This window comes from Psittacula echo (assembly GCF_963264785.1).
Source record: "Psittacula echo genome assembly, chromosome: 16".
In the NCBI taxonomy this organism is placed as follows: domain Eukaryota; kingdom Metazoa; phylum Chordata; class Aves; order Psittaciformes; family Psittacidae; genus Psittacula; species Psittacula echo.
Genome location: NC_137752.1, coordinates 490,310 through 516,781, shown reverse-complemented (window position 1 = coordinate 516,781; position 26,472 = coordinate 490,310). Strand labels below are relative to the sequence as shown.

The following is a 26,472-nucleotide window of genomic DNA, read 5'->3' as shown; positions in this document are numbered from 1 at the left end:
CCTTGTCACACTCCCCCTCAGCGAGGCAGGGCTGGGATACTTCTATCTGTGCATGGGGTCATCAGGTGATTATTTAGTGATTACTGGGTTATTATTCAAAGCTTTGCTGCTTTGAGTGGACATGGGCTCCTTCACCAGTTTGCAGCCCCCACTAGGGGAAGGGAGTAATGTTTTTTGTATGAAAGAGGTCTTTTTTGTTAGAAAAAAGCATGATCAGACCAAGAGTGAGCCAGTGCTTTAACATGCCAACATCCAACCCACTACAGTGTGTTCTCTAAGTGTAATGTAGGTAAAGCCACCGGCACAGGAGCTGCTCTCTGTCCTGAAGAGGAGGCAGGAGATGAGCAGAAGGCTGTGGGCAGCTCCAGAGGCAGGTGGAGCTGGCCTTGGTGGCTGCAGCAGCTCCATGGTCCCGCTGGGTGCTCTATGGGATGAGCACAACCTCTGTAGGAGCAGAGCTGGCAGATGATGCTGGTGCAGCATCGCCACACACTCAGCACAGGGCTCAGAGCAGTGTCCTGGCTGCCATCCCTGCCCGTCCCTTTCTTCTTTCCCAGCCTCCGGTGAACGGGAAGAGATGTGCAGTGGGTGCTGATCTGGGAAAACGGAGTCTCCTGATGCAAAGATGGTGGGCTGAGCACATCAGCGCTGTGGGCTTTTTTGTATTGTCATGGTTGTCCTCCTTGTGCCAGGGCAGTCACTGGTTGGCCTGAAGCAGAGGCAGTGACCATGACAGTACGGACAAATCGCTCCCCTTCTCATTCCAGTGAACATGACCTGGGGGAGGATATTTACGACTGCGTCCCCTGCGAGGATGAAGGCGATGATATCTATGAAGATATCATCAGAGTGGAAGTTCAGCAGCCCATGGTAACAATTTATGTGCATTTTTAAAGCTGCACCTTGATGGGAGGGGATGTGGGAGGGTTCAATTAAATAAATAACCATCCACCCATGACAAGTGATGCTGCAGGGGAGTGAATGCTTTGAATCCTGAAAGTGAGCTCCCTTGCAAGCAGTAAAAGTGAGCTGAGGTGGGATGGGACCAGTCCAGAAGGGATTCTCTGAGGGGCACCAGGGCCGGCCGGTGTTCCACGGCCTGGCAGTGCAGAGTTCAGGTCAATGACTGGCAATTTACCACTGTCCCCTGCTCAGTGTTGTCCGTTTTCCTGCACAATGCTGCCCAGCACACTGCTGCCACACTGCCTCTGACACCCTTCCTTCCCTTCCCTGAGCAAAAAAGTCAATTTTAAATAGAAGCACCCTCATGTCTGGCTAAGTGTTGGGATTATAAAGATTTGTTGCGGTTACGTGTGTGTCATGCTAATTCAGTTCTTGTATTTCTGCATGCTTCAGATCAGATACATGCAGGTAAGATGCACTGATTGAAATACTGGTTTCCATCCAGCACATAGGTCTGAACTAGGGGTTGTAAGGGGTGTACAGAGGGTCCCCGTTCCTGCGCAAGAGCATTGAAACCCCACTGCTGAATCATGTTGAATGTGTTGAAACGTATTGAATAGTACAGACAGAATCCTTCCTAATTTTGCTGGATAAAATCAGTTTTCTTTAATGTAAAGCAGTAACAGAGCTCTCCTGACTTCCCAGGCTTGAGCTGATTCTGAGTTTGCTCTCACTGAAGGCTGAACTGGAGCTCTGTGCTGCATGAGCAGGTGGCTGGACCACTCTTGAGATTATTATGTGTTGGTTTTCCTTTTTTCTAGAAAATGGGAATGACAGAAGATGACAAAAGAAATTGCTGTTTGCTAGAAATCCAAGAAACTGAGGCCAAATACTACAAAACACTTGAAGATATAGAAAAGGTAGGAACTGAGGCATCTCCTCTGTGCCATCACCTTCCTGTCATCGCTGGGTCTTACATTAATCTTGTTGTACTGGTTGTCACAGTGAGAGCTGGCAGATGCTGGGGCAGGATCGATGCGTTCACGTGTAAAACTGGAGAGGAGGGAGATCCAGAAAACCCATCCTGACAGGCACAAATGCACAGCGCGTAACTGCAGGAGCCAACCAGCACATTTTTGTCTGCTCACTGCCTATTGGAAAGAGGCTGAACCCATCCCACTGTGTCCCCTGCCCAGCTGGAGGCTCAGCCGCTGTGCGCACCCATAGGAGCCGAGTCTGCAGATCTGATCGCTGTGATTGCTGTGGGATCATTTCTTCATTCAGGTTGCTTTTCAGAAGCGCTGATGTCTCATTGGAACTAATTGCATTAAAAGTAGCATTTTGCTGCTTAAATTCACAGGGTTTTATTGGTTCTCAGAAATTATCATTGTGTCTTTCAAATCAAAATAAGAACGAGCACCTCAGCACGGCAGTGGAGTGGTGGGCATGGCTGGAGCCTGGCCTGGTTTTTGCTCCGAGGAAAGCAGCAGGAATGAAGAACAATAGTGAAAATCCAGCTGCCATTTCCAATCACCCCAAAATGCTTTTGGTTCCTCCCCTTTTGCAATTATTTGCCTCTGTCTGCTGCAAGTTCCCGTGAAAAGTCAGAATGTGAGGGAAGCTGGCACAATGGAATAACGTTTCCCATTTTCCATGAGAATGTCCCAATGTACATTTACACAAATAACCCTTGTTCCTTGGAAACAGGCACAGCCGTCCTGGTTCACTCCAAAGGAAGAGTTAAATTACAGCTTTCACATCCATTAGAGAAGCTTGCAAAGGCCTAGTGGGTTCTGATGGTGGGTTATGGGGAGAGTGTCCTGTCTCTGGTTCATCGCATGAGGGATGGTTTTGTAGTTACAAGTCATGGGGAGTCTGTTGAGATAATCAAAGAGCTGGACTATTCCTGACTGCAGTGAGGGAAGGATCTGTGTGTGTGCGATCCCTCCCGGGTCAGTGGGACGGGGGCTGTGCCCACCCATGGGTGGGGTCCTGCACCTCCCCATGCCTGGAAGTGCCACGGGGAGCTCAGGGGGCTCCTGGCCCTGCTGGGGTCCCTGGCACAGCCTGGATTGAACAAACACGTGGTTGTTCATCTGCCTTTGCAAGTGCTTAAATTGGTTAAAACCCTGCTTCTCCCTGCCAGGTAACTGCAGCTGGTAAAAGCAGGACCGCCCCCCCCCCCCCCCCCCGCCTTTGCACAACCCCCCCTTGTCCTCACCTCTCCAGTATTTCAATCCCTTTTCCATTTACCTCTTGCAGAACTATATGAACCCCCTGCGGCTGGTACTGACTCCCCAAGACATGGAAGCTATTTTTATCAATTTGGAGGTAACGGCACAGGCATTGTGGCTTAAATCTGTGCTCCTTTCACGGCAGCTCAGACCTCTTCCTGTTTAAGATGAGGTGTACAGATTTTGCATGAGATTTGTGCATTCACCTGTAGAGGTTCAATCCTCCATGTGCTGCAGAGCTTGAGCGGGTTTAGGAGATATTCTTTAACACTCAATTTTAGAGTTGGGGATTATATGAACTTGAGGTAAGGAAACAATTTTATACAGAGAATGTTCCAGGGCTGGGGCTGTGTACTTCAGCTGTTTTTAGTGGTGGTTTGGGCACACTGGGATGAAGGGATTTATTTCCATGCTGGGGTCTTGATCAGAGCCTGCCCATCTCCTCTGCTGCCTCCAGGCCTGCAAAAGGGACTTTAATACACATGGAACTCCAGGGGCATTTATCACTGAATAAGCTCCTGGTGGAATTACACCCTTGTACTCCCGGCCATCTAGGGCTGCATCTCACTAGAACAACTTATTTTAAAAACAGCTAAAAAAAGGGAAAAAGAAAACAAAGCAGAGAAAATGCCTGTCGGATTAGGCAGTGAATGTATGCTTCTTCAGGCTGTGTGTGCCCACTTGCTTTGGATGTGTTTAAAGTATTGATTGTTTCTTCGTTTTAGGACTTAATTAAAGTGCACTTCAGTTTCCTGAGAGCCATCGATGTCTCTATGATGTCTGGAGGAAGCAGCCTGGCAAAAGTGTTTCTGGAATTCAAAGAGAGGTAAAGGAGCCCTGGTCTCCAGGCAGCTCCAGTTTTAACAGAGCTGGGATAATAATTGCAGGGCGCATCTCCAAGCTTTGGGCAGAAATGCAGCTCACAGCAGACGAGGTTTGTGTCCTCCACAGCTGAATGCTCTCAAGTGGCTGGAACATTGCTCGGTGCTGACACTTCAGCAGCCAAATCCAGCCACAAACATGTCAGGTTAGAACATCTCTCTGACCACCCTGGATGATGCATGAGGCTCCTATGGGCACTTGTTCCTGCACGCCTGTGTCCATGCCTGAACATTGCTGGGCTCAAAGCATCCCGCATGAGACTGGCTGGTTGCAGGCTCAGCATAGAATGTGTTTATAGAGATGTAATGAGGGGAACATCACAGATATGGTGAGCTGGAATGGAGTAAACCTCACTTGTCTCCATGGGTTTAGCATAGTCTCCTCCTGCAAGCAGCAGTGGGGCTTTGAGGGGCTGTGGTGTGGTGGGATGAGTCCTCGCTCTGGTGAGATCAGAGTGATGGCTCATGCCCAAACACCATGGGTTTGGCACCGCTCTTGTCGTGCACCTATAGCATGATGTGTAAATGTAGAAGTTGCTTTCACAAACATAATAGATTATGTGTTTTGGCAGCTGAAGGCAGGAGTACCCCAGAATGCAAAGATAAGGTTAAAAAAAGCCTTTAATATCCTTAATACTAATCAAAGGCCTGAATCATCATGGATTTGTGCCAGGGTGTTATTTCACTGTGATTAAACCAGTGTCTAGACACAGAAATGCCATTCAGAAGTCAATAACTGCAGAAATACCATCTGCATTAATAACACACCGTAAGGTCAGATATTCCATAATTCGCAGAGACAGCCCCTTGTTAAAAAGGAAATGTTCTCTGAGTTAAATTAAAAGAAAAAAAAATCTGAAGAAGAATGCAAATGATTTAAAAATTTGAGGTCAAAGCCACCAAAACCGGGCTCTTGGGGATGAAGAGTTTAGAGCAACCTGATCTAAATAGGTAGGGTCTTCTCCTATGTCAGGAAAGTCCATGTTTCCACATTACAGCAAGGAAATGGGGGTGCAGGAGGAGGAGGTGAGCTCACCTGGAGAGACAGCATTGTCCCACCAAGAAGGGAACGTGGACCTCCAGAGTGCCTACTTGGTTCCTGTATACAGGACATTCCCCCATCAGTTGTATCTGTGACAAATAGCTCTCGCTTCCCTACGAACCCTCAGAGACACCCCGGCACAATGATGTATTGCTCCTTTGCTTTGCAGGTTGGGCTTCGGTGGGTTTTTTGCAGGAAATAGTTTGTAAATCTCTTTCTCTGAAAGCCAGAGGTTTGAATTTATGCTCCTGAAGCCTCTTTGAAATTCTCCGAGTGCTGGCAAGGTAGATACGATTGTGCATGTTCAGAAGTTGTCAGGGGGAAAAGGCAGAAGAATAATCTGTATTGGCTGCTGCTTCGCCGGGAACTGCGGCTCCCATAAATCTCCCCATTCAGTTCCCTGCCAGGGTCTGAGAGTCCCATGTTTATGGAGCGACACCAGGTTAGGTGCTCCCAGATTGTCTCCATCAAGAGACAAGGCCCCAGTATAATGGATGAGTTGCAGCATATAATGGAATACGTGTCTTATCAGCAGCAATGCAGTTAACGGCAAGGAAGGGGGGAAAACCCAAACCTGTCATGCAGGATTAATGAGTGAAGTGGAGGAAATGGGGGAATCCACAGTAAAACTGCTCTGTTTTTGTCAGTCTTTAGATTTATAGCTCTGGGTGTCTATACAGAGCCTCACCGTGTTTCCAAAGGCTGTGACAATCTTCTTCTCCCAAATTACCCAGTCACTTGATCTCTAGGTCCCTGTGGCCCATCCTGCAAGGGATGTGCCCTTGGGTTTGAAGGAGATCTGAAGCCTCTCATTCTCTGAAGAGGTACCAGTTATCATCACCCTTGTCCTTTCGGGGCATGTCTCATGGATCAGGAATTTCTTGCCACCTTCTTCCCTACTTAGTGAAATACCCAGAAACCCTTGGGGAGAGGGACACTCATCAGCCACAGTGGTGGCAATCGCTTTCTGGGCCATGAGCAGCTGTGACTCAGGAAATGAAGGCTCTTGGGGAGATGAATATATGGGCTTGAGCGAGATCATTCGGAAGTGCTCTCGGGAAATGGATTTGTGTCATTGGTCAGTGTTGAAGCACGTCCCGGCTCTGCCTTCACAAGTCCTGGTGCTAATACGGCACAGCCGGAACACCAGAGCGGGGGATTGTGGCAATGGTGGAGTCGTGAGAACAAGCTGACTGGCAGCCAAGGTTGGGCTGCAGGGTTCATCACCCACCCCCTCCTGCTCTAGACCTTCACTGGGGTGGGAGAGGAGAGCATTGATGGTGATGCAGCTTGGGCATGGGTTGGCCCCAGCTCTTTGCTGTTTCTTTGCATATTACAGCTGTCATACCTGGGGTGCGGGTACCGCTTTGTAACTGCTCTAGGGAAGGTCTTTCATTGTGGAGCTGGGGTTCCATTGGTTATCATGGTGCTCTGAGAAGAAGTGGTTAAATACATCCCACTGAGGAGTGGAGGAATGAGGTATCAAACCTCCAAAAACGGGCTCCTCTGGCCACTCGTGTGAGCTGAATCACCCCCACGGGCTGCAGCCCTGGAAACTTCAAATGATTTAAATGTTAAAAAGCCATGCAGTAAAAGAGTGTTAATACTTTGCTAAGCAGTTATATGGGAATAGCTGTTTGCCTTGTCCTTTCGCTGTATATAAGCATATATATCTTTTATAACAGGTTATAACTGCCAGCAAGTGTTTCCGATTAACTCGGTGATTTCCCCTCTCCAGGCTGCTGATTTATGGCAGGTACTGCAGCCACATGGAGTACGCCCAGAACACGCTCAACCACCTCCTGGCCAACAGGGAAGATGTCAGGCAGAAGGTGGAGGTGAGTGGGCAGTGGGTGAGGGCTGCCCACCCTGGGTGTGGGGTTTGGAAGGACTTGCTGGAGAGCAGTGTATGGGGAATGATTTAGCCAGAGAGGAGAGGGATGTGGGATGAGCCTGTGCTGCCCAGAGAGGGAGCTAAGCTGGGGGTTGTCTTGTCCTGATCCCCTGCTTGCCCCTCATCTCCCCACCAGACATGGCCCCTGTCCTTATCCCCGAATTTATCCAGGTTAAACCAATCCAGGTGACTGCTGGAGAGGGCCTGGCTGTGGACAAATTCCTCTTTTGAGTCATGCAGGGAGACCCAAAGTTACTGAGTGTCCCCAGCCAGAAGCTGTGTGGCTTCCCAAGGTCACACACGGTGTCAGGCACAGTCCCCATGTCCCCAGCCCAGGGTGCTCCCTGTCCTCCTACCCAGTGTAAAGGCTTAGTGTAAATAGGATCTGATCCAGATATTCAGTAAATCAAAGGAGCCCCAGAAGGGATGCTTTGTTTGAGCTGCTGTTTTTACCCAGCTTTAATTCCTGCTTTGGTCTTGATGCTAATCTGGGTTTGCTGGGCTGTCTGTACATGTTATGTCGCTTTCTGCAAACACTCTTTGATTTTGCCATGCAGAAGCAGCAGCCCAGCTCAGGGCTAAAACTGGGTTTAATAATTTTTTAAAGCCTGTTCTCTGGATCTCACATCAAGCCAGTGGTTGTAGCACCCACTTGCTCCTGTGCTTCTTCCCCTCTCTCATCTTCTGGGGGGCACACAGGGGTTCTCAGCCATTGCAGCCAAGTCACATATCTAAATGGGTCTGGGTGAAGGGACCAGTCACAAAACTTCCTGCGATCACATTTGCTCATCTCAATGACTTGATGCTTATCAGCGAAGCCACAGCGACCGACTGTGCTTGCTGCCAGTGCCTTGTAAAGGAAACACATTAGTTCAGCCCATCCAAGAGAAGAGTTCAGCTAATGTGCCTCCTCTGACATTTCCTGAGGTCTGAGAGCGTCTGTGGGCTCCCCTAATGAGCAGTACCTCATTAAGCTGGAGTAGCCCAGTTCAATGAGAACATCTGCATTTTAGAGTCCAGCCCCTGTGTTCTTTTCCCTGATAACCCCTCTGGGTGCACACAGGGACCACAAGCCATTGGCTGGATTACAGAAGCAAAACATACCAGCCACAGGACATGGGAGGCTTTTCATGGGGACCTGTTTCCCCCAGCTGTCTCACTGCTGATGCATTGATTTCTTTCATAGGAATGCACACTAAAGGTCCAGGATGGGAAATTTAAATTGCAAGACCTGCTGGTGGTTCCAATGCAAAGAGTTTTGAAATACCATCTGCTGTTAAAAGTAAGTGTTTCGGTGTCAGTGCTGCTCTCCAGCTGCCATCCTCTGCTGTAGCATCATTCAGCTTTTACAGGGAAGAGTGAATCGTTGCCAAATGCAGAGTGGGTTGTTGGGTTTTTTCCCCTTCAAATGAAATAATTACTAGAGCTACTTAACATGACATAATGTTTGTGCCGTCTCTTAAAGTATGGTGACCTAGGCTAATTCTGCACTTGTTAGCTACGAGAGGCAGTTAATGAATATAAAATAAGCTTGCATATAATCTGATTATGTGTGAAATTCCTCCCGTCAGCTCCGTGTAACAGCTCTCCCAAGCACCAGCCGCTTGGCATGTTCCCTGTGCTCTGCCACAGCTGCTTGCCTGTCATCCCACTGCCACCCCTGGCATCTCACTGCCACCCCAGCATTCCTGCCACCGCCCAGGGCCTCATGGGCACTGGCAGCGTGTGGCAGCTTCCAGCACTCCAAAACTCTTCATATGTACTTTTATATTCACTTTATTTTTGCAGGAGCTGCTCAGCCATTCATCAGACCGGCCGGAGAAGCAGCAGCTGAAGGAGGCTCTGGAGGCAATGCAGGTATGGGAGGGTGAGAGCAGAGAGTGGGGGTCTTGAGGTACAACAGAGCATGGGACCTCCCTGCCTCTGTACAACTAAGCCTGAGATGGAAAACCCAGCCAGCAGCCTGGGGGAAGGCAGCATCTCCTCCTCCTGGACATGATTGCCATTTGATGCGATTCTTTGCAGCAGATCTGTAGTCAGCTCTGTTATCTTCCTCCTTCAGCAGCTGGGGACGCTGGTATTTGTTGACAAGTTAAGACTTTTCACTAATTGCTATTGTGTGTAAAGGGGCTGTGCCAGATTCTTGTTTTTGCTGGGAGGGATCTGGAGGATGTCCAGATGTATCAGCAAGTCAGAGGGATTGCAGCGATGGAGCCTGTGCCTGTGTGGAGCACGGGCCGTGTGCTGTCAGCCAGCGCTGCTGGAGAATCCTTTCATCCAGGTTTATTCTTGTTTTTTTATTAAGGGAAGTTGCTCTTTCCACGGATGGAAACTGCGCCAAATTCTGCTTTGTTTGAGGGTTTGTTTTCTTGAGCTTTTTAGCCAAAACCCCCAAGGCTGCAGGGAAACTACCAGCAGCAACAAGGAAAATCATCCAAATGTTTTCTGACTCGGGCGGTCAGAAAACCGCGGGGCCATCGTCAGCACAGCCTGAGGCTGATCCTTCGCTCCGGGTTCTCTCTCTGGAGCGCATCGCAGGGTCCATCCCCGGGTCGCTCCGCGCTCTCAGGTCACTGTTTTCTCAGGTTGTGTAAGGACACCGTGTCTCCTCACACTTATATAAGCTGGGTGACCTTTCCAGCCATTCCCCCCCGCGCCCGGGAGCCCACAGACCATATGTAGGTCACTTTACAGTTCAGGTTGTTGGAAGGATGCAGCTGCACCACATATCGCCGTGGCCTCGGACACGCAGCCTGGTGACAGTTGTTAAACCCCGCTGCTGGCTCATGGCACAGCACTCACCGATGTGCTCCTGATCAGTAATCTCGGATCCACACCGGCTGCGCTGCAGACAGTGGGTTCTGCAGGAGGCTGCCTGGAGCCAGTGGTGAGGTTTCTCTTTCCTCACCCCATGGCAGAGCTGGTGCCGTTTGTGCTGCTCTGGGCTCGGCGGGGCGTAGGGAGCTGTGCAGTTTGCTTTGAATCGATCAGCAAACCGAGGCTTAGCTTACAAGTAATGTTCTTCATCAGGAACCCAGAACTTCTGTCTGCCGTGCTGGCAGGCGCAGGTGCTGCTGCCTCTGAGCAAGAGCTGAGCAGGGGGTGGTTGGAATTACATTTCCCAAAGGGATTCATCTGGCTTTTGCTTTGCCTCAGTGGTTGTTTGCACAAGGCAGGGGCAGGATTTGCACCAAAAACCTGCATGTGGGGATGTCTGGTGCAGGTACCAGCCCTCTACGTGAGTACACAGAACCGAGCCCATGTGGTGATCAGGGCAGTGTGGGTTCCTGGCTTGATCCCATAGTCCAGGCTTGCATGTTGCTGTTTGAAGTCATGGTTGATCCTGGGGTTGTTCCCCCTTGGTGTAGGAGATGGCCTAGTCAGCAGGAGGGAGTGGAGCTCAGTGCTCCAGCATGATGGAGGATGCTGCTTCATAAGCCTTTGGTTTTGACATGCTTCATAACCATCCCTGCCGCTGGCATGGGCTGTGATGTTATAGGTATTGTCATGTAGATTTGAGATTATCACCTGTGATCAACCCTTCTTGTGTTGGGAAGCTGAGGAAGGTCTGACCTGGAGGGGATGCCTTAAGAAACCCTGTGCTCAGATTTAATCCAAGTTGACAAGAGCTGTTGTTGAGGACAAGGGGGCAGGGAGCAGATAAGAAGCAAACAGCCACAGAAAATATGCTCTGAAGGGGGTAAGGGGGTAAGAAGTTGTTTTTGTGGGAGAGATGAGGTTCCTGCTCTTTGAGGGGTTAAAATTTGGGTAAGCAGGGATTTTTTCAGGGCAGAACAAGTCCCATGAACTACCTCCTATTTTACAACACCGCCTTTGTGTGGTGAGAGGTGTTGGAGTCCCGGAGGTGCTGGAGCTGGGGATGCTCCTTCAGGGTATCGCTGTGCGAGCCGGGGCAGAGCCAGGTCAAGTGCTGTTCACAGCTGACGTGCGGCCGGGTGTCCAGAGCAGTTGTTTCATGGAGGCGGATGTTTTGGCAGCAGAGACACTCCCAGCTTTTGTATCCAGGGAGATGACGGGAATTACGGTGATGGGAGCTGGGAGGGAAGAGTGCTGCGGGGCAGAGGCTCCAATGCAGGGATGCTCGCGGTCCCTCACCGGCTACAAGCCGTGGGTCGCGTTTGCTGCGGTGGGTTTGGGCATTGCCCTCTTCTGGGAAAGGATCAAAACTGCAGCTCCTGCCCTAGCAGCGCGGGCACAACCAGCCCATGCCCCGCGTGTCCTGTCTGCGGCTGGAATCCTGCTCCCGCTCCTGCCGCCTGGCTTTGGGAGCTGGATCCTGTGTGTTCCACTTTGGTGAGGTGCTCTCCATCTGGAGGATTAAAACCAATATCCATGTTGCTTTTAAGGACTTGGCCATGTACATAAATGAAGTAAAGAGAGACAAAGAGACGCTAAAGAAAATAAGTGAATTTCAGAGCTCTATAGAAAATCTGGTAAGTTGGAAAACCCTCTTCCACCCAACTGTAATTTGATTACTATTAGCATGCTTTTGCTATGCACTTACTGCTGAATCTGATGAGCTACCCAAGTACCAGATATTTTAAGAGAATCTCGTCCTCCAAACTCCAGAGGTGTCAAGCATTTGGTCCCATTACTGTCCAGCATCTGACCCTATGCAACGCATTGCTCACTTCAGCTCTGAGCAAGCCCATTAATGTAACATCCAGTGCAGAGCTCCAAGCTTACGAGCTTGTTCCCACACCGGGGAGGTGGGACCTGCTCAGCCATGGGTGCAGCAGCTCCACTGTTGCACTTGGTGCTGGGATCATGCAAAGTGGGCGCTGACACATGAGGTGCTTCACACACACACCCCCGCCCCGGGCTCCACAGAAGGGTGCTGGGTTCAGGGGCTTTGAGCCTTGACTTCATTTGGAAATGGGAAACTTTTAACTGGTGGTTATTTAACAGATAGAAACAAAATCCTTAATTTCAAGAGGAACCTGCAAAAATTCTCCAGTGGGATACAGGCTGCTGCGGCTCACAGGCTTTGACTGGAGCAGTCATGATAACCCTGATCTGTGTGAACAATCAGAGATCATGCTTCATAAACCAGGAATGTACTGGAGACATGAAGCAGCCTCTTCTGCTCCTTGCAGCAGCCCATTAGCAGGTTTGACATCAGGAGATGGGGTGTCAGCAAAACCCCCCCACATTCTGCTCCCCATTTCCATTTGCTGCACCAGGCAGGACGTTGTAGAGCAGTTGGTGTTATGTACACAGAGCCCACACGGCGGGGCAATGTGATAACTGGAGTACACCCACGGCTGTGTGAAGGAGCTGTTTTCCTGGGCACTGTGATGCTTCATGGTGTTTATTTTTTCCTGTAAGAACTGTGCAAAGGGACTGAGTCCTGTGGCCCCGTGGCCAGGCTGCACCAAGCAGTGAGAAAGGGCTTTTGAGCCAATAGACGAACTGACCAAACCCTTGGATTGGGTTCCAGCCTCACCAGAATCTCCAGACTCTGTTTAGGTTGGGAATCAAAACTACAAGAGGTTCTGTAGAAACCCCTGGGAAATAGCTTATTTTGGGGGGGTTGCTTTCTGGATCCCAAACCTTGCAAAAGAGTTTTGACTGCTGAGCCTCACCCTGGGATGCTGGTGCTGGAGCTCCAGGGACCTCCCGTGGTCCTGTTCCCATGCACAGGCTCCCCTTGGTGAAGGCAGTGCTGTTCCCAGGAGCTTCAGCAGCAGGAGGCAGGGCTGGTGGGGATGCCTCAGCACCCTGTGCCCTCGGGCTGGTTTGGGTTTCCACCATTCCAAGGCATCGTCTCAGCCAGCTGTGGGTCTCAGCCCTGCTTTGCTTTCTGCAGCAAGTGAAGCTGGAGGAGTTCGGGAGGCCGAAGATCGATGGCGAGCTGAAGGTCCGCTCCATAGTCAACCACACCAAGCAGGACAGGTGAGTGACAACAGCGCCCAGTTTTCCCAACCTCGATGTGCTTTCGTCTGGCCATTCCCCCTGTGCTCATGTATTCAGTGATTGCCTAGAGCTGCACTGACAGAAACCACCATCAGTGTGAAATTGCAGCAGGGCTGAGCACTGAGCTGCACTGGCTGGGGAGCTCTGCAGAGCTTTCCAAACACCTCTTCTTGAATGAGAATTTCAGGGAGGTGTTTGAGTTGCCGCTTTATTTGCTTGCTTTGGGCAGGTATTTATTTTTATTTGATAAAGTGGTGATCGTCTGCAAAAGGAAAGGATACAACTATGAGCTGAAAGAAATTATTGAGCTGCTCTTCCACAAGATGACTGATGACCCTATGAATAACAAGGACATTAAGAAGGTAGGTGGACCAGGAATTAGCTCTGCTGGAGAGCATTTTGGAGCTCTTTCAGCCATCCTTGGGTAGTACATTCCCATTTGCCTTTTAAAATGGAAACTGAGCTTGCAAAAATGCTGGAAAATAAATGCTCAGCTTTCAGGGCAGCCTTACAGAGCACTGGGAAATGTTTATTAATGTGGGGCCGGGCTTGATCCTTGACCTCCATCTTTGCGAAACAGCCCTGAAGAGGCTGGGATGGTTGAGTCCCACAGGAGGCTGCTCCCTGCTTCCTGGCCTTCCAGCAGCGATGGTCCAGCAGGGAGCAACCCTCAGACGGGATGGAGAGGAGGCAGGGCAGGGAGGGAAGGTCCGTCCCGTCCGGATGCTCTCTCTCCCATGAGTCGTGGGGTGAAGGGGCCTGGAAAGGCAGCGTGAGCATTGCCAACCAGTTTGCCAAAATCAGCACTGGGAGCGTGGTTGCCACTGGACGAGTGTCATTTTGCCAGTGGTTTGAGGCTTAGTCTGCAGCCATGAAGGAAAACCTCCCAGCTGTTGGTTTAGCAGTGCCCCATTAGCTTAATCCACTTACGTGTGATGGGAAGAGGTATGGTACAGATGGGATAAGTAACATTTGGATAAGAACAGCCAATTTTGCCACGTGGATGCTGAAGAAATGCTGCTAGCTTTGTTTTAATGACTTGTATTTCCACTTTGCTTTCCTATGCTTTCTAGTCTCATGGAAAAATGGTAAGCAAAGCACACAACCTTCTCATGTGTTTCCTAAGCAGTGTTGTAAGTAGACAGGCAGAGCATATGTGCAGTGGGCAGGTCAGATCTGCCTCCTGGGCTGTCAGTTGCTGTCAGGGAGAGAGATGATGGCTGGGGAGGATCCACTGGAGCAGAAAAATCTGGGTTTGCTCATCTGCCACCATAAAATCCAATTTGGCCCTAGTGCACAGTGCCAAAGCATCGTTAGTTGTGATGTGTTAGGGAAACACAGAGCATTTCTTCTCCCTTCCCCACTGTTACCTGTGCAAAGGTTCAGCAGCCCATCAGAAGCAGGGACAGGCACTGGGAACAGTTATTTAATGCATGAATAGAAGCATGGTGCATTTTGCTGCTCAGGTGTGGGAGCACAGCGGCCTGTTTTCTCTTGCAGTGGTCATACGGCTTCTACCTAATCCACCTCCAGGGGAAGCAGGGCTTCCAGTTCTTCTGCAAGACAGAGGAAATGAAGAGGAAGTGGATGGAGCAGTTTGAAATGGCAATGTGAGCATGAGTGGCTGCTCTAGCTAAGCATGGGAGAACAGTGTCTTGGACAAGCAGGTCACTGGAGATGCAGCTCCAACAGCAAAGCTGGTGATGGGGAAGCTCATGTGAGCTCCCTGAATGGTTCCCTGTACAAAGACAGCTCAGGTCCAGCATGAAATCATCTACCCTGAGGGTCTGCACCAACCCATGTGGGGGCATCTCTGAAATGAGCCCTTGCCATAGTGTCAGGCCATGTGAGAAGCTGGGGTTGGAGGAAGGCAGGAGGAGGAGCAGGGGGAGGCTGCTGCTGGGGGGACCATTCCTGAGCAGGGCAGGGGCTGGGTCATGGCAAATCCATGACTGCTGTCCCAGGGAAGGCTGATGGGCACAATCTTCTCCCTGCACAGTTGAGCCCAGGTTTCCTTTCACACTTGATTTCATCTCTCCCCTGTGGTTTCCAAACTTGGACTGAAACATAACAGCTGCTGTGGCAGGTCTTGGGTGCAGCATCGCTTGGGCGAGAGGTCAATAACCCCTGGTCCTTTCGCTTAGGTCCAACATAAAGCCAGAGAAAGCCAATGCAAACCACCATAACTTCCAGATGTACACATTTGAGAAGACCACCAACTGCAAAGCCTGCAGGATGTTCCTGAGGTGAGCAGCATCCTGCAGCTTATCTGCATCTGCATTAAAACACTGACAGAAAATCCCAAAGCCGAGGCTGAATTAGGACTTTCTGACTTCTTGTGTTGCACAGAGGAACCTTCTACCAGGGCTATCTTTGCCCCAGGTGTGGAGCGGGTGCTCATAAGGAGTGCTTGGAGATAATTCCTCCCTGTAAAATCGGTGAGTTATTTCCCATCACAAGCAACTTGTGTCATGGAGGTGGGTGCTGCACGTGAAGATTCACTCTGTAAAGCACTGTTTGTTAGTGCATGACAGAATCTCAGTGAGCTGCCACCCCTGGATCCAAAAACCCCATAATATGGCAAAAGTCTGTGTGGTTGGTCTAAATTGGGCAAATTTGTGGCTTTCCCTCTGCTCTCCTGGTCAGAGCTGTGGCTCTGTGGGTGCAGGGGGTGTCACGGGGTGGCTCTGGGGGAGTTTTGGGTGGAGAGAGGAAGAAACAAAATCACAGAACTTTGTGCAATGCCCTTGTCCAGCTCCAGCCCCTCCCTCAGTCTTGCCCACCCCATGCAGGGCGATGGCTCTGCTTTGTGCTTCCTCCATCATGTTCAGGCACTGACACTGGTTTGTTGACACCCACAATATCAAGCGAAACAGATAATGGGGTTTGTTGCCTATTATATTCACCACTTATTTCCCCATTTCTCTTGCAGGTTCTTCAGCAGACCAGGTACGTTGCTGATTGCCCTTGTCCCACTTCCCCTCTGTGTTGGGTACAGCCTGAATGCCTGCCCTGTCACAGCGCAGGCAGCTTTTGGGAACAGCCAGGGAGAGGTACCAAGGAAGGTTTCGGGAGAGGGTTTCCCATCCCAGGGGCTTTGGGTGGGTGCTTATGGAGAGAGCTGAGGCGGCTGTGTCCTCATGGAGACTTTTTCCTCTCTCTTTGCAGGATTCACTGAGTGCTGGACCTGGTAAGGGCTTTACTGTACTGCAGGAGGGCAGGTAGAGACAGGGTGTGGATCATGGCTGCGGGTGTCTCTAACATCAGGCATGTGGGAGGGGGAAGCTTCTTCCAAAACCAGAAAGGAGCTTGAGCTGCTGCAGGAGGGACCTGCGGAAAGACGCGGCTCCTGCCGGGGCTCAACCCCCAGTGTTCCTGGGTGCATTTGTGCCACTGCCCTGCTCTGCTGTGTGAGCAAAGCCTCTGTTCATCCCACAGTGACCAAGAAGAGCTGGTGCAATGCCCTTTGTCAGATCTTCCTCCAAAGCAGACTGGACCCGTCCTGGCAGGGGACTTGTTGATGGTGGGGAGCATCTTCCCACCGGTGTGCCCGGTGTGCTGCAGGGATGCACAGCTCCAGGCACTGCCCTCAATGGGGCCGTTAGTCCTGATGGTTACTGCAATATTTTTTGATTTTCCTTTGCCTGAAGCTATCCTGGCCAGTGCTGGGCCTGCCCTGCCCATGTCCTGGCTTGGAGGAGAGGGAACAGTCTGTTTCTGTGCTTTCTCTGAGGAGACGAAAGCCAAGCCTGGCAGAGAGAAACCTGAATCAAATCGGGGGCTAAAACAAAAGCAAGCAGAGGGAGGAGGGTAGGGAGAGGCCATGGCAGGGAAGCGTTTTGCAGATAAACAGAGTGCAGCTGGGAAGCTCACTCCATGTGCGGTTGCTCCCGGGACGACTGGACTTTGGCTGCGAGCTGCAGGGGCAGCTGCGTCCCAGGTCCAGCCACTCAGTGGGAGCCGAGTGCTGGCTGGTCCCATTTGCAGTCACTGAACCCGCGGGTTTGGTGCCAGCCAGCATTGCCCAACGAGAGCTGCTCGTCCACGGCCAGTTCTGTCTTGGGCCTCGTTCTGTCCTTCATGGGTTTACTTTTGCTGGGGGAGCTCAGTCTGAACTCAGTGTAACTGCAGGAGCAAAGATCTCTCGAGCTGAGCATTGTTCCTCTCTGCTTTCACACTTTCTGCCCTAAATCCTGCCCCCTGGTGCTGGCAGATTTGTGGTTCACAGGATAAGGGACAGCACCCTTCAGGAGCGGTGGTTTTGATTTGTTTCTCGTTAACAAGGCCTAGGTGATGAGACTGTTTTGCTTCTCTCCCAGGTCCTAAAATAGTGGCAGTTCAGAATTACCACGGGACCCCCGCCCCCCCCGGGAAACCTGTGCTGACGTTTCAGATTGGAGACGTGATCGAGCTGCTGAGGGGGGACCCTGACTCGCCCTGGTGGGAGGTGAGAGCCATTCCCCTTGCAAATTCCCAGGAAGTTTAGAACCAGTGACTTGCGCGTTGTCCCAGAGCACAGGGATGTGCCGGGGGTTCAGAGCCAGGGCCGCTGCGAGGCACTTCAAAGCCTGTCCCCATCACTGCATGGCAAAGCCATTGCTCCTGCCTGCCTGCACACCCCAGTCTGATGCCTACTTGGCTTTGCAGGGGCGGCTGCTGCAGACGAAGAAGTCAGGTTATTTCCCCAGCTCGTCGGTAAAGCCGTGCCCTGTTGATGCCCGGGTGAGTGCCGAGGGGGAGATGGAGCTGGGAGCACCAAGCACTGTCATGGGAGGTGCTGCTCTGGTGGTGCCTATTGCTCCTCTCAGCCTTCTGCTTGAGACCTTGGTCCTTCCATTGGCCTTTTACCGGGGCCAAATTAGCAACGGATGGATCCATCATCCCGTGGTTGCAAATGCCTGGTCAGGTTGGTCTCAGCTTCATTCCCAAGGTTGGGGTTGGAGTGACCAGATCCAGGCTCCATTCCTCCTCTTTGGGACTGTCTCAGAGAGTACTTGAGATCAGCCACAGTACAGGAAAACTGCACCTTTTTCATCACAGTGTTCTGTATTGCTGTCAGCCGTTCCCCAGTTCAGAAATGCTCATGTAAATGAAACATGCATCGTGTGCTCACCACAGCTCAGCTGCAACACTGCCCTCCGCTGCTGAAGCCAGTAATGCAGAAGCTTGGCAGATGAAAACCCTGCCATGGAGAGGAGCATCTCATACATGAGCCGTGGCCTGGTGAGGCTCTGGCTCATCAGTCATCAGTGTTCTCTTTGCAGCCTCCCAGCAGCCGGCCGCCCTCGCGTGAGATCGACTACACGGTGTACCCATGGTGAGTGGCCCAGCCTGCGCTGGGCAGCGTGCGGACACGACCTCCTCTGGCCATAAACACACATTGACCTCACGTTTTAACAGTCCCTTTGTTGGGAATCCACTCTGACAATGAGTTAGGAATGCAGGCTGGCTGTGCTTCGCATTCCACACGGGGCAGCCCCTGCAGGGGCATTTGGGTGTTGAAACCTGGCGAGGCCTCGTGCCATCAGTGGGGATTTCTTCCCTGATGGAGAGGGGCAGAGGCAGAAGGAGAGATGCTGGCTTCTCTTCCCTCTTTTGGTGTTTTCTGTGCCCAGAAAAACATCTGGGGAGGAAAGAAGCAATTCCTGCCTTGGCGGGAGGGGCTGCACTTGGCTTCCCTGCTGCCCCTTCCCTCCAGCTCCAGCCAGGTTTGCAGATTCAGGAGTCTGAATTATCCCCATTCTCCAGCTCTTGCTAAGGCCTCATTTACCTGGGGGCTGATTCCCAATTAGTGGGATTTTCTAGGTGTAAGGTACATCCAGGGGAAGAGGTTGCACTCTGCATCACTCACCCTCCCTGTTCAATGCCTGAGCAGCTCATATATCTCGAAGCACTTTCTTCTCCTGAAGTTTTGGATGAGACCTGTTTCTCTTTTTGCCTTCTCAACCTTCCTGGCCTTAAAAAACCATGCATCTTTTAATCTCAAACATGCCTCTTTTTTTTAGTTCATTAAATGCATTAGTTAACCTCTGGGCTCAGGTTTGCAGGGAACATGGAGCGGCAGCAGACTGACAACCTGCTCAAGTCCCACGTCAGTGGCACCTACCTGATCCGGGAGCGGCCGGCTGAGGCCGAGCGCTTTGCCATCAGCATTAAGTGAGAAATACTTCATTGAGTTACTCAGTCTTGCTCGTGGAGGGTGAGATGGGGCTGGGGCATGCAGCTATGTTTTCTTGAGTGCCTTTGCTGCCATTCGCAGGTTCAACGAGGAGGTGAAGCACATCAAGGTGGTGGAGAAGGACAACTGGATTCACATCACGGAAGCTAAGAAGTTTGAAAGCTTGCTGGTAGGTTTCTGTAGCCCCTTTAGCATGCGCATGGTCCCTGCAAGTCATTCAGAGGGCTGACAGACAGCATGTGCCTCTCACCCTTCCCAGGAGCTGGTCGAGTACTACCAGAGCCATTCACTGAAGGAGAGCTTCAAGCAGCTGGACACAACACTGAAATACCCCTATAAATCCCGGGAGCGCTCTACCTCCAGGACCTTCACCCGCTCTCCAGGTAAAACCCTCAGCAAGGGGGGGAGCACTGTCTGACAAAGGGATTTGCAGCTTTGCTGTGGGGCTCGAGCCCCCAGTTTGCAGCCAAGTCTCCTGCTCGGCTGGTGGCACTTTGAGGCCGGGTCTCAGGGCAGGTGTTGGGGCCAGGAGGGTCTGGCCAAGCTGGGGCTGCCTGGCTCTGCTGCTCCAAGCCGAGCAGGGACACGATGCTCTGACAGCGGCATGTGGAGCCTCCTACCTGCCCGTGTGAGCTTTTGTGCATGTGTTCCAGTGTGACTTGTGATGGTTTGAATCCCAGTAGGACTCCTTTAATGGAGATGATGGGAGAAATGGTAAGTCTGTGCCTGAAAGAAAAAAGAACAAACAGAAGAACTGGAAAGCAAAATGTGCATCAGTGCAAAATGTTCCGTTTGTCTGAAAGCCTGAGTGCAGGAATAGCTGCTCTGTGGGGAAATGCATTTTAAAAACCTTTCTCCATGGTTATTGTAAAAAGAAAACCAAGGGCAGATGGTTTTTAAAGTTGTTTAAATATCCATTCACATGAATACAACCCCAGGATGACTTCTGAGCCCCAAACTGGCCATGGGGCCGTGGCCGGACCAGCTGCTGCTGCCCCAGCTCCCCGCACAGGTCCTGCATGCTCTGCACCATGTTCCTCCGTTGGCTTTTAAAGCATTGTGCACTATAATACCGTTTTAAATTTCCTTTTTAATGTGTGTTCTGCCTCTTTCTGTTTCTCTTTAACCTCCTTGCAGCCTCCTGCGCTTCCTACAACTTTTCTTTTCTCAGTCCTCAGGGCCTCAACTTTTCTTCTCAGAGCTCCTCCAGTCCCTTCTGGTCAGGTACCGGTGCCTCTCCCTGCCGGAGAGACCCTGCCGCCCTCCCCAGGCTGCAGCAGCCCCAGCTTGAAAGCCATCACCAGAGGGACCTGTGGGTCCCTGCTGTCTCTCCATCACCCACAGGCAGTTCAGGGGTCCCCAGTGCTGCCCTGCAGCACAGCCTGGAAATAAGTTGATTAACCATGACTTAGCTGGAAGCAAAATGCTACTCCCTCTCTCCAGAATCCAGGCAGGGAGAAGATGGAGTTATTGCTGTTTGAGAAAGGGGGCTAAATTAACAAAACAATGAACCTAACACACTGGGATCTCATGATGTACTTCAAGCTCGACCTGCTTATCCCATGTGTTTCACCAAACAAGCATTGGCATCACAACATCTTCCAGACCATTTTCCTTGCTGTACAAGGAAAACATCTCAATGTTCAGCAGCTCTTGAGCTCTGGTGTCTGAGGCTGCTCAGGAGCCCCTTGCTGAGGACATGGGGAGAGGAACCTGTACTGTGAATGTGCTCTGGGGCTCAGGCTCCCTGCAGAGAGCGCAGTGGTGCTCTGGCCTTTGAACCCCATTGATTACACGTGTTGCAGACTGGTGACATCCTCCCTGTTTGGCAGGATCAGAGCAAAATCATGCCAGTTCATTTCTTCCCATTTAAGCTTTTACCTTTCAGTTTTTTCTTAAGCCTGGACAGGGAAAACCATTGGCAAAGCCACATGTGCTTTCTTTGGTGCAGTGCTGGGAAGAGTGTTGAACTTTTCAAAGGTACTGGAACGTAATTCTGGGAATTTGTGATCTTTCCACTGCATAGAAGGTGTTGCAGAACGTCCTTCCTGCATTAGTGGCTTCTGAGCAGGCTCCTGATGAAAGAGTTCAAAGCTGCTGTGGTGCTCGCTCTGTTCTCCGGACTGCCTGGCAGGAATGGACGAGCCCACCAGTGATTGCACATGTGTCTGGACTGTCTCCATCGCCATCCTCATCTCCTTCCATCCCAAGAGCTGAAAACCTGGGCAAAGCTTTTCCTCAGACTTAGTTCAACCTTGGTTTGCAGCATTCAAAATGCAAATTAATTCTCAAATGAATTCCCAAAGGCCCCTGGCACAAAAAGGCGGGGGGGGTGGCACCGAGGCACCACGTCCTCTCAGGGGCGGCTTTTGCAAACTTCAGAGGTGCATTTTTCTCCTCCTCTGCCCATCCCATCTCTCCCAGCATCACCCTCCAGCCCTCCTTCCCCTGCCTGGATGCTGGGGCAGGGATGCTGACCGTTGTCTTTGTGTTTCCCCTCTCGCTGCTGCTTCTTCTTGTGCCTTCCGTCACTATTCCCTGCCCGAAGCGATGGAGATCCATGGTGCTGGAGCCATGCCAGTGCTGGCAGAGGCTGGTTCCCTGGGTCTCTCATGGGGACATGCTCATCACAGTGTGGTCTGTGTTAGGGTTTGCAGGGGGCTTTTGTGCCTTTTGGTTTGAAATAGGATCAAGTTTCCAAGGGCCCTGGCAAGGGCCAGGAGCAGGGAGGATGCCAGGTTAGCAGCTTGTTCCTTTTCATGGCAAAACGTACAGGTTTTGCTCAGCATCTCCTGGAGAATCCAATCCCAGTAACTCAATTTTTTGATGTAATTTAAATAAAAGTTGGTTTGTGAAATCTTTGACAAGGTTGTCCCATCAGCTGCTTGTGGAACAGGATTTTCCCATGATTCATTCTTAATGATTGCATATTGCTATGGAATCTTTTCCCACTTTCTCACAAAAGCACCCCTCACCACAGCAATCCCCACCAAGCCCCTCCTGGACTCTTCTGATCAGCAGAAAGGGGCTTCCCAAGCCCACAGAGCTGTTTAAAGCGCAGCAGGAATCCACTCTAACCCCAACTGCCCCAGTCAGTGTGAGGCTGGGTAATTTGGATGAGGCCGGCCCGACCATCCAGGCTTCTCTAGGTCGTGGCGTTGCAATGGGAGCCATTGCCATGGTGAAAAACCCAGGTTGAACCTCACGGAGCTTTCCCTAGGCTTTGGCTGGTCCCATGCGTGGGGCAGCTCCCAACTCCCTCTGTTTGTCCCCCGCAGTGTTCACCCCCCGGGTCATAGGGACGGCAGTGGCACGGTACAACTTCGCAGCGCGGGACATGCGGGAGCTGTCACTGCGGGAGGGTGACGTGGTGAAGATCTACAGCAGGATCGGCGGGGACCAGGGATGGTGGAAGGGGGAAACCAATGGAAGAGTGAGTGCATCCGAGTCATGTCTTGTACCGTTCCTGCAGCACATGGTCCTCCCCATTCTCAACCTGCCCAGCCAGAGCGTAGGACACCAAGAGGGCAGGGGGACATGTCCCATTCCCTCTGGCTCTTTCCCAGCTCAGGTGACAGTGGGCTGTCATCTCAGGAAAGCCATCACGGTCCTGCCCAGTGACACACGTGGAGGTGGACAGGAGCAGGCAGGCGACATCCGAGTCTGCACTTCCTTGAACCTTCATGCAGGGGACTAAAGCAGGAGTGGCTCTGCTGGTGAAGGGCTCAGCATCCTGGGGAGACAGCAAGAGATGGCTTGACCTGGTGTCCCTCGGGGTTTGCAGCACTGGGGACAGATTCCTCATGCCCTAATCCCTTATGTTGCAGACAAGCCATGTGCCCAGGCAATGTATAGTTGTCACCTCTGTCCCAGATTAGGGTAATGGCTGCACCGTCATCACCACCGTGCATCGGGATGTGGGTGCATCCAGCACTGCACTAACAGCTCACTGGGAACAGCACATGGTGGCAGAGGAATAGTCCCAGCAGCAAGACAGGAGGTCCCTTGAGCTCCCCAGGCCCCTGCTCACCTCTCCGCTTCCCCGGCAGGTTGGCTGGTTTCCCTCCACATACGTGGAAGAGGAGGGCGTGCAGTGACTGCAGGATGTGGGATGGATGTCACCAGCGCCTGGAGTGAGCTTCTGCAGCCCGTGCACACTTGTCCCAGTGCCGTGGCTCCCATGGGACACGGCTGGATGCCTCCCGGGACTGCTCCTGCAGACTTTAGCTGTTCCTCTGTACAGTGTGCACAGCCACCGGCCTCGCTCCTCCTACGTGTATAGAAGATTGGTGGTCTGTCAGATAACATTGGAGTAGCAGCTGCTGAAGAGTACCGGGAAAGCCATGCTCCCCTGCATGGACAGAGCTGAGAGACTCTGTGCAGTGCCCACCAGAAAATGGGGTCCAAACCCTTGTCAGTAAAGGTGTTTAAGTGCCACCATGGTGATGGTGGTGGGAGGGTGAGGTTGAAGGTTTGCACCTGGGCTGGTGCCTGGGTGCACCAAAGTGATAATTTGGGGGTTTCTATGGGGAAGGATCAACTCAGCCCCGAGGAGGCGATGTGGACCCACACATACTCTGCTTGGGGGGCTCCCCAGTCAGGGTTTCAGCAGCACTGTGTTGCTGCTGGGCGAGGGGCAGAGCGGGGACACCCCACCTGGGAGCAGGGAAGGGCTGTTGCTCGTCTCAGAAGGATGCCACCCATGCAACCAGGAGTGCATTCTGACCATCAGATGTAGGCTGGAAACGGATGTCCAGGTCAGACAGGAGGGAAAAGAGCCGCTTTGACACCCCCAGCCTGTTTTCACTACAACTACCGTCAGTTCCACCAGCCTTGCTGCGGGCAGTGGGGACAGCCAGGGGTGCAAACTGTCCCACTGGTGAGCAGGAAGTCTCAGCACATTGCAGGACTGAAGATCTGCTCTGCTACACAGGATTTTGGGGACCACCAGGTACACACACAGGAGTGGACGGGAATGTGCGTCCGTGGGTCTGTCCATCCCTTGCTCCCAGCTTGGTTCTGCTGTAGGCAGGCCCCCCCGAGCCAGGCTGGTTTTTGTTGGAGCTGTGACATGTCGCACCTTGCTGAGCTCAGAGGGACAAACCCACTTTATGAGGGCTAAGGGATCAACTGATTGCTCTTGCAGAGTTGTGAAAGCATCTCTTCTTCTCCAGCTGTGTGCAGTTTTGGGGGCTGTGAGCATTGCCTCTCTCTTCCTTCCACAGGCTGTTACTACTGCTGCTGCTGTCAAGTCCCTCTATCTTGGCATTGCTGCTCTGTCCTGAGCACTGTCCATCCGAGTCCATTCTTTCCAAAGTGCAGCCCCCGGGGTTGGTAGGCAGAGCTGCCGGGTGGAAATCCCAGCCATCCTCTTCTGTCAGGAACTGGTTTTGCTCTCCAGCTCCAGAACTTACTTCCAAAATGCAAATATGAACAAATACATGTGTAGGAGTGTGACAGGGAACAACTTTTTTCTATCCAGTATCTGAGCCCCAGGGATGTCTTCCAGCCTCTCTGAATGGCATTTTGAGCTGGTGGTGCCATGCCCTGGTGCTGTTCCCCTGTCACTAGTGATGGTCCTGCCATGGGGCAGCTCTTGGCATCACACTGGTTCAGGTCTCGGAGATGCAAGCATTGGGTGGGTGAGCGGTCCTGATGCCCTCAGTCCCTGGCATGGTGGGTATCATGGCTGCATCTGAAGCCTTGCCGCAAATGGAGCAGCAAGGGATAATAAATGGAAGAGTCTGGGGCTCTCAAGGCAAAGGGAAAGATAGTAACTTGGAAATTAAGTGTTGCTGCTCAGTGACAAGCCCAGAGCAGCCCCAGTTTGGTGCCCATTCATCCTGGAGCCCCATGGGTGCCCCGGTTCTGGGTGCTGCAGGGCCTGGCTGGGGCAGATGCACACTAGGGTCTTACTCTGCGAGGTGATGGAGATGCAGATGGGACTTGGTGCTTCCCCAGGCTAGTGTTTGGTGTTAACCTCTCCCAGCTCAGCTTGGGGTGCACTCAGGAGGAGCAGCCAGGTGGGAGCTGGCAATGCCCTGCTCCTCCTGTGCAAAGCAAAGGGCCGTGCTCTGTTCTTGTAGCTGTGCTGAAGCCAAGTGTGTATTTAAGTTGGATGGGATGCACACACACACACACACACACAAGACAAATGATGGCTCATGTTATGCCTCAGATCCTAAAGCCTTACACAACCCTCCTGTTCAACGTGGCCGGTTCTGTAAGGGCATCCCCCTGGATGAGCACGTGCCCCATCATGGGGACCTTGGAGCCCCAGAGAGGTCCCCAACCTCAGCCGCTGCCCGTGCTCCCCTCCCAGCGCCTTCCCTGTGGAGAGCTCCCTCCCGTGTTTACTGTTGTAAGAAACTTGTTAAAAAGATTGTTTTGTTTGTAAGTAATTATTCAGCCATTTGCCACAATATATATCTGTGAATAAGAAAGGGAAATGTTTTTTTATGATGGCGAGAAAATTGTATATATTTTAGTTCATCGCAGGTCATTCAAAATTGCAATGGGATACGTTGGAAAATAATATGTAAATTCCTTGGGTCTTTCCTTTGCACTGCACTAAGTGGGGTAGGGTGGAGGGGATTTAAAGATAAAACTGTTTGTTTATGGAATAGTTTATAGCTGGGAATTTGGAAATCATTTGGAATAGCTTGTAATGCTGGAATAGAAACTTTAGCTGCTACTTAGAAACCCTTTTGCATGTGGTTTTTCCAGACGTTTTTAAGTTACTATACATCAAAGTAAATTCCACAACGAAAAAATAAAGTGTAATTTTGCTGATAGGGCTTTTCCCAGTGTTATAAAAATTCAGTCTTAGCCACGGCTGATTCCAAATATTTTATTCAGATTGTTTAAGGGTAAGAGGCAATAAGCAAGCAGCGCTGGGTGCGCAGGGGAGTCTCCGATCCACCAAAGTATGCACACCTCAGTGTTGTTTCCCGCTACATTTATCCTCTAAAGTTACACGCCTATACGTATTCATGATCTATCCCCGCTTCGTATTATAATGAGCTAAAAGGTCCTTTGCACATGCGCAGTGCCTCCCCGTGGTCATCGGTGAGGGTCTCAGGATGAAGTAAGTCTTCCTCTTGTGAGTAGGGGTCTTCAAGATGAAGTAAACGAGTCTTCCTCTTCTTAAACTTTTCACCTTTGGCACAGTTGGATGCCCCAGTAGTCACACAATTAGCTGAAACTAGCCATATCTGTAATTCTTCTGTTAACTAACAAGGATTTAGAACAGGGTGACCTTCCTGCAAAATTTATTGCAGGATGGGCAGTCAAGGAGTATCCCAAGCTAGCAGATGGTTGGGAGGCTCTGTCTTTGAACTAACTGATAAGTAGAAGGATGGTGTGAAATGTTATACTTTAGAAGGCTAGTGTGAAACAATTAA

The 26,472-nt window shown here is 51.3% G+C and overlaps 1 protein-coding gene across 4 annotated transcripts in view; it reads left to right on the top strand.

Moving 5' to 3' along the window:
- The window catches only part of VAV2 (vav guanine nucleotide exchange factor 2), a gene marked incomplete at its 5' end in the record, with an annotated part of 104,012 nt that extends 80,832 nt beyond the window's left edge, over positions 1-23,180 (top strand). Inside the window, 24 exons of one of the 4 annotated variants that reach the window (XM_080630620.1) lie at positions 768-870; positions 1,357-1,371; positions 1,725-1,823; positions 3,166-3,234; positions 3,863-3,963; positions 6,799-6,898; positions 8,141-8,236; positions 8,743-8,811; positions 11,322-11,408; positions 12,785-12,870; positions 13,121-13,253; positions 13,965-13,979; positions 14,392-14,501; positions 15,036-15,137; positions 15,241-15,329; positions 17,190-17,338; positions 17,539-17,613; positions 18,156-18,208; positions 18,931-19,047; positions 19,151-19,238; positions 19,329-19,452; positions 20,207-20,293; positions 22,348-22,502; positions 23,119-23,180. In XM_080630620.1, the coding sequence (XP_080486746.1) occupies positions 768-870; positions 1,357-1,371; positions 1,725-1,823; positions 3,166-3,234; positions 3,863-3,963; positions 6,799-6,898; positions 8,141-8,236; positions 8,743-8,811; positions 11,322-11,408; positions 12,785-12,870; positions 13,121-13,253; positions 13,965-13,979; positions 14,392-14,501; positions 15,036-15,137; positions 15,241-15,329; positions 17,190-17,338; positions 17,539-17,613; positions 18,156-18,208; positions 18,931-19,047; positions 19,151-19,238; positions 19,329-19,452; positions 20,207-20,293; positions 22,348-22,502; positions 23,119-23,166 (2,170 nt within the window). In that variant the 3' untranslated portion in view covers positions 23,167-23,180. Of the gene's footprint in view, positions 1-767; positions 871-1,356; positions 1,372-1,724; positions 1,824-3,165; positions 3,235-3,862; positions 3,964-6,798; positions 6,899-8,140; positions 8,237-8,742; positions 8,812-11,321; positions 11,409-12,784; positions 12,871-13,120; positions 13,254-13,964; positions 13,980-14,391; positions 14,502-15,035; positions 15,138-15,240; positions 15,330-15,823; positions 15,841-16,059; positions 16,082-17,189; positions 17,339-17,538; positions 17,614-18,155; positions 18,209-18,930; positions 19,048-19,150; positions 19,239-19,328; positions 19,453-20,206; positions 20,294-22,347; positions 22,503-23,118 lie in introns of all 4 variants that reach the window. The other 3 variants (XM_080630622.1, XM_080630619.1, XM_080630621.1) reach the window with 3 other exon arrangements.
- Between the last annotated feature and the right edge of the window lie 3,292 nt (positions 23,181-26,472).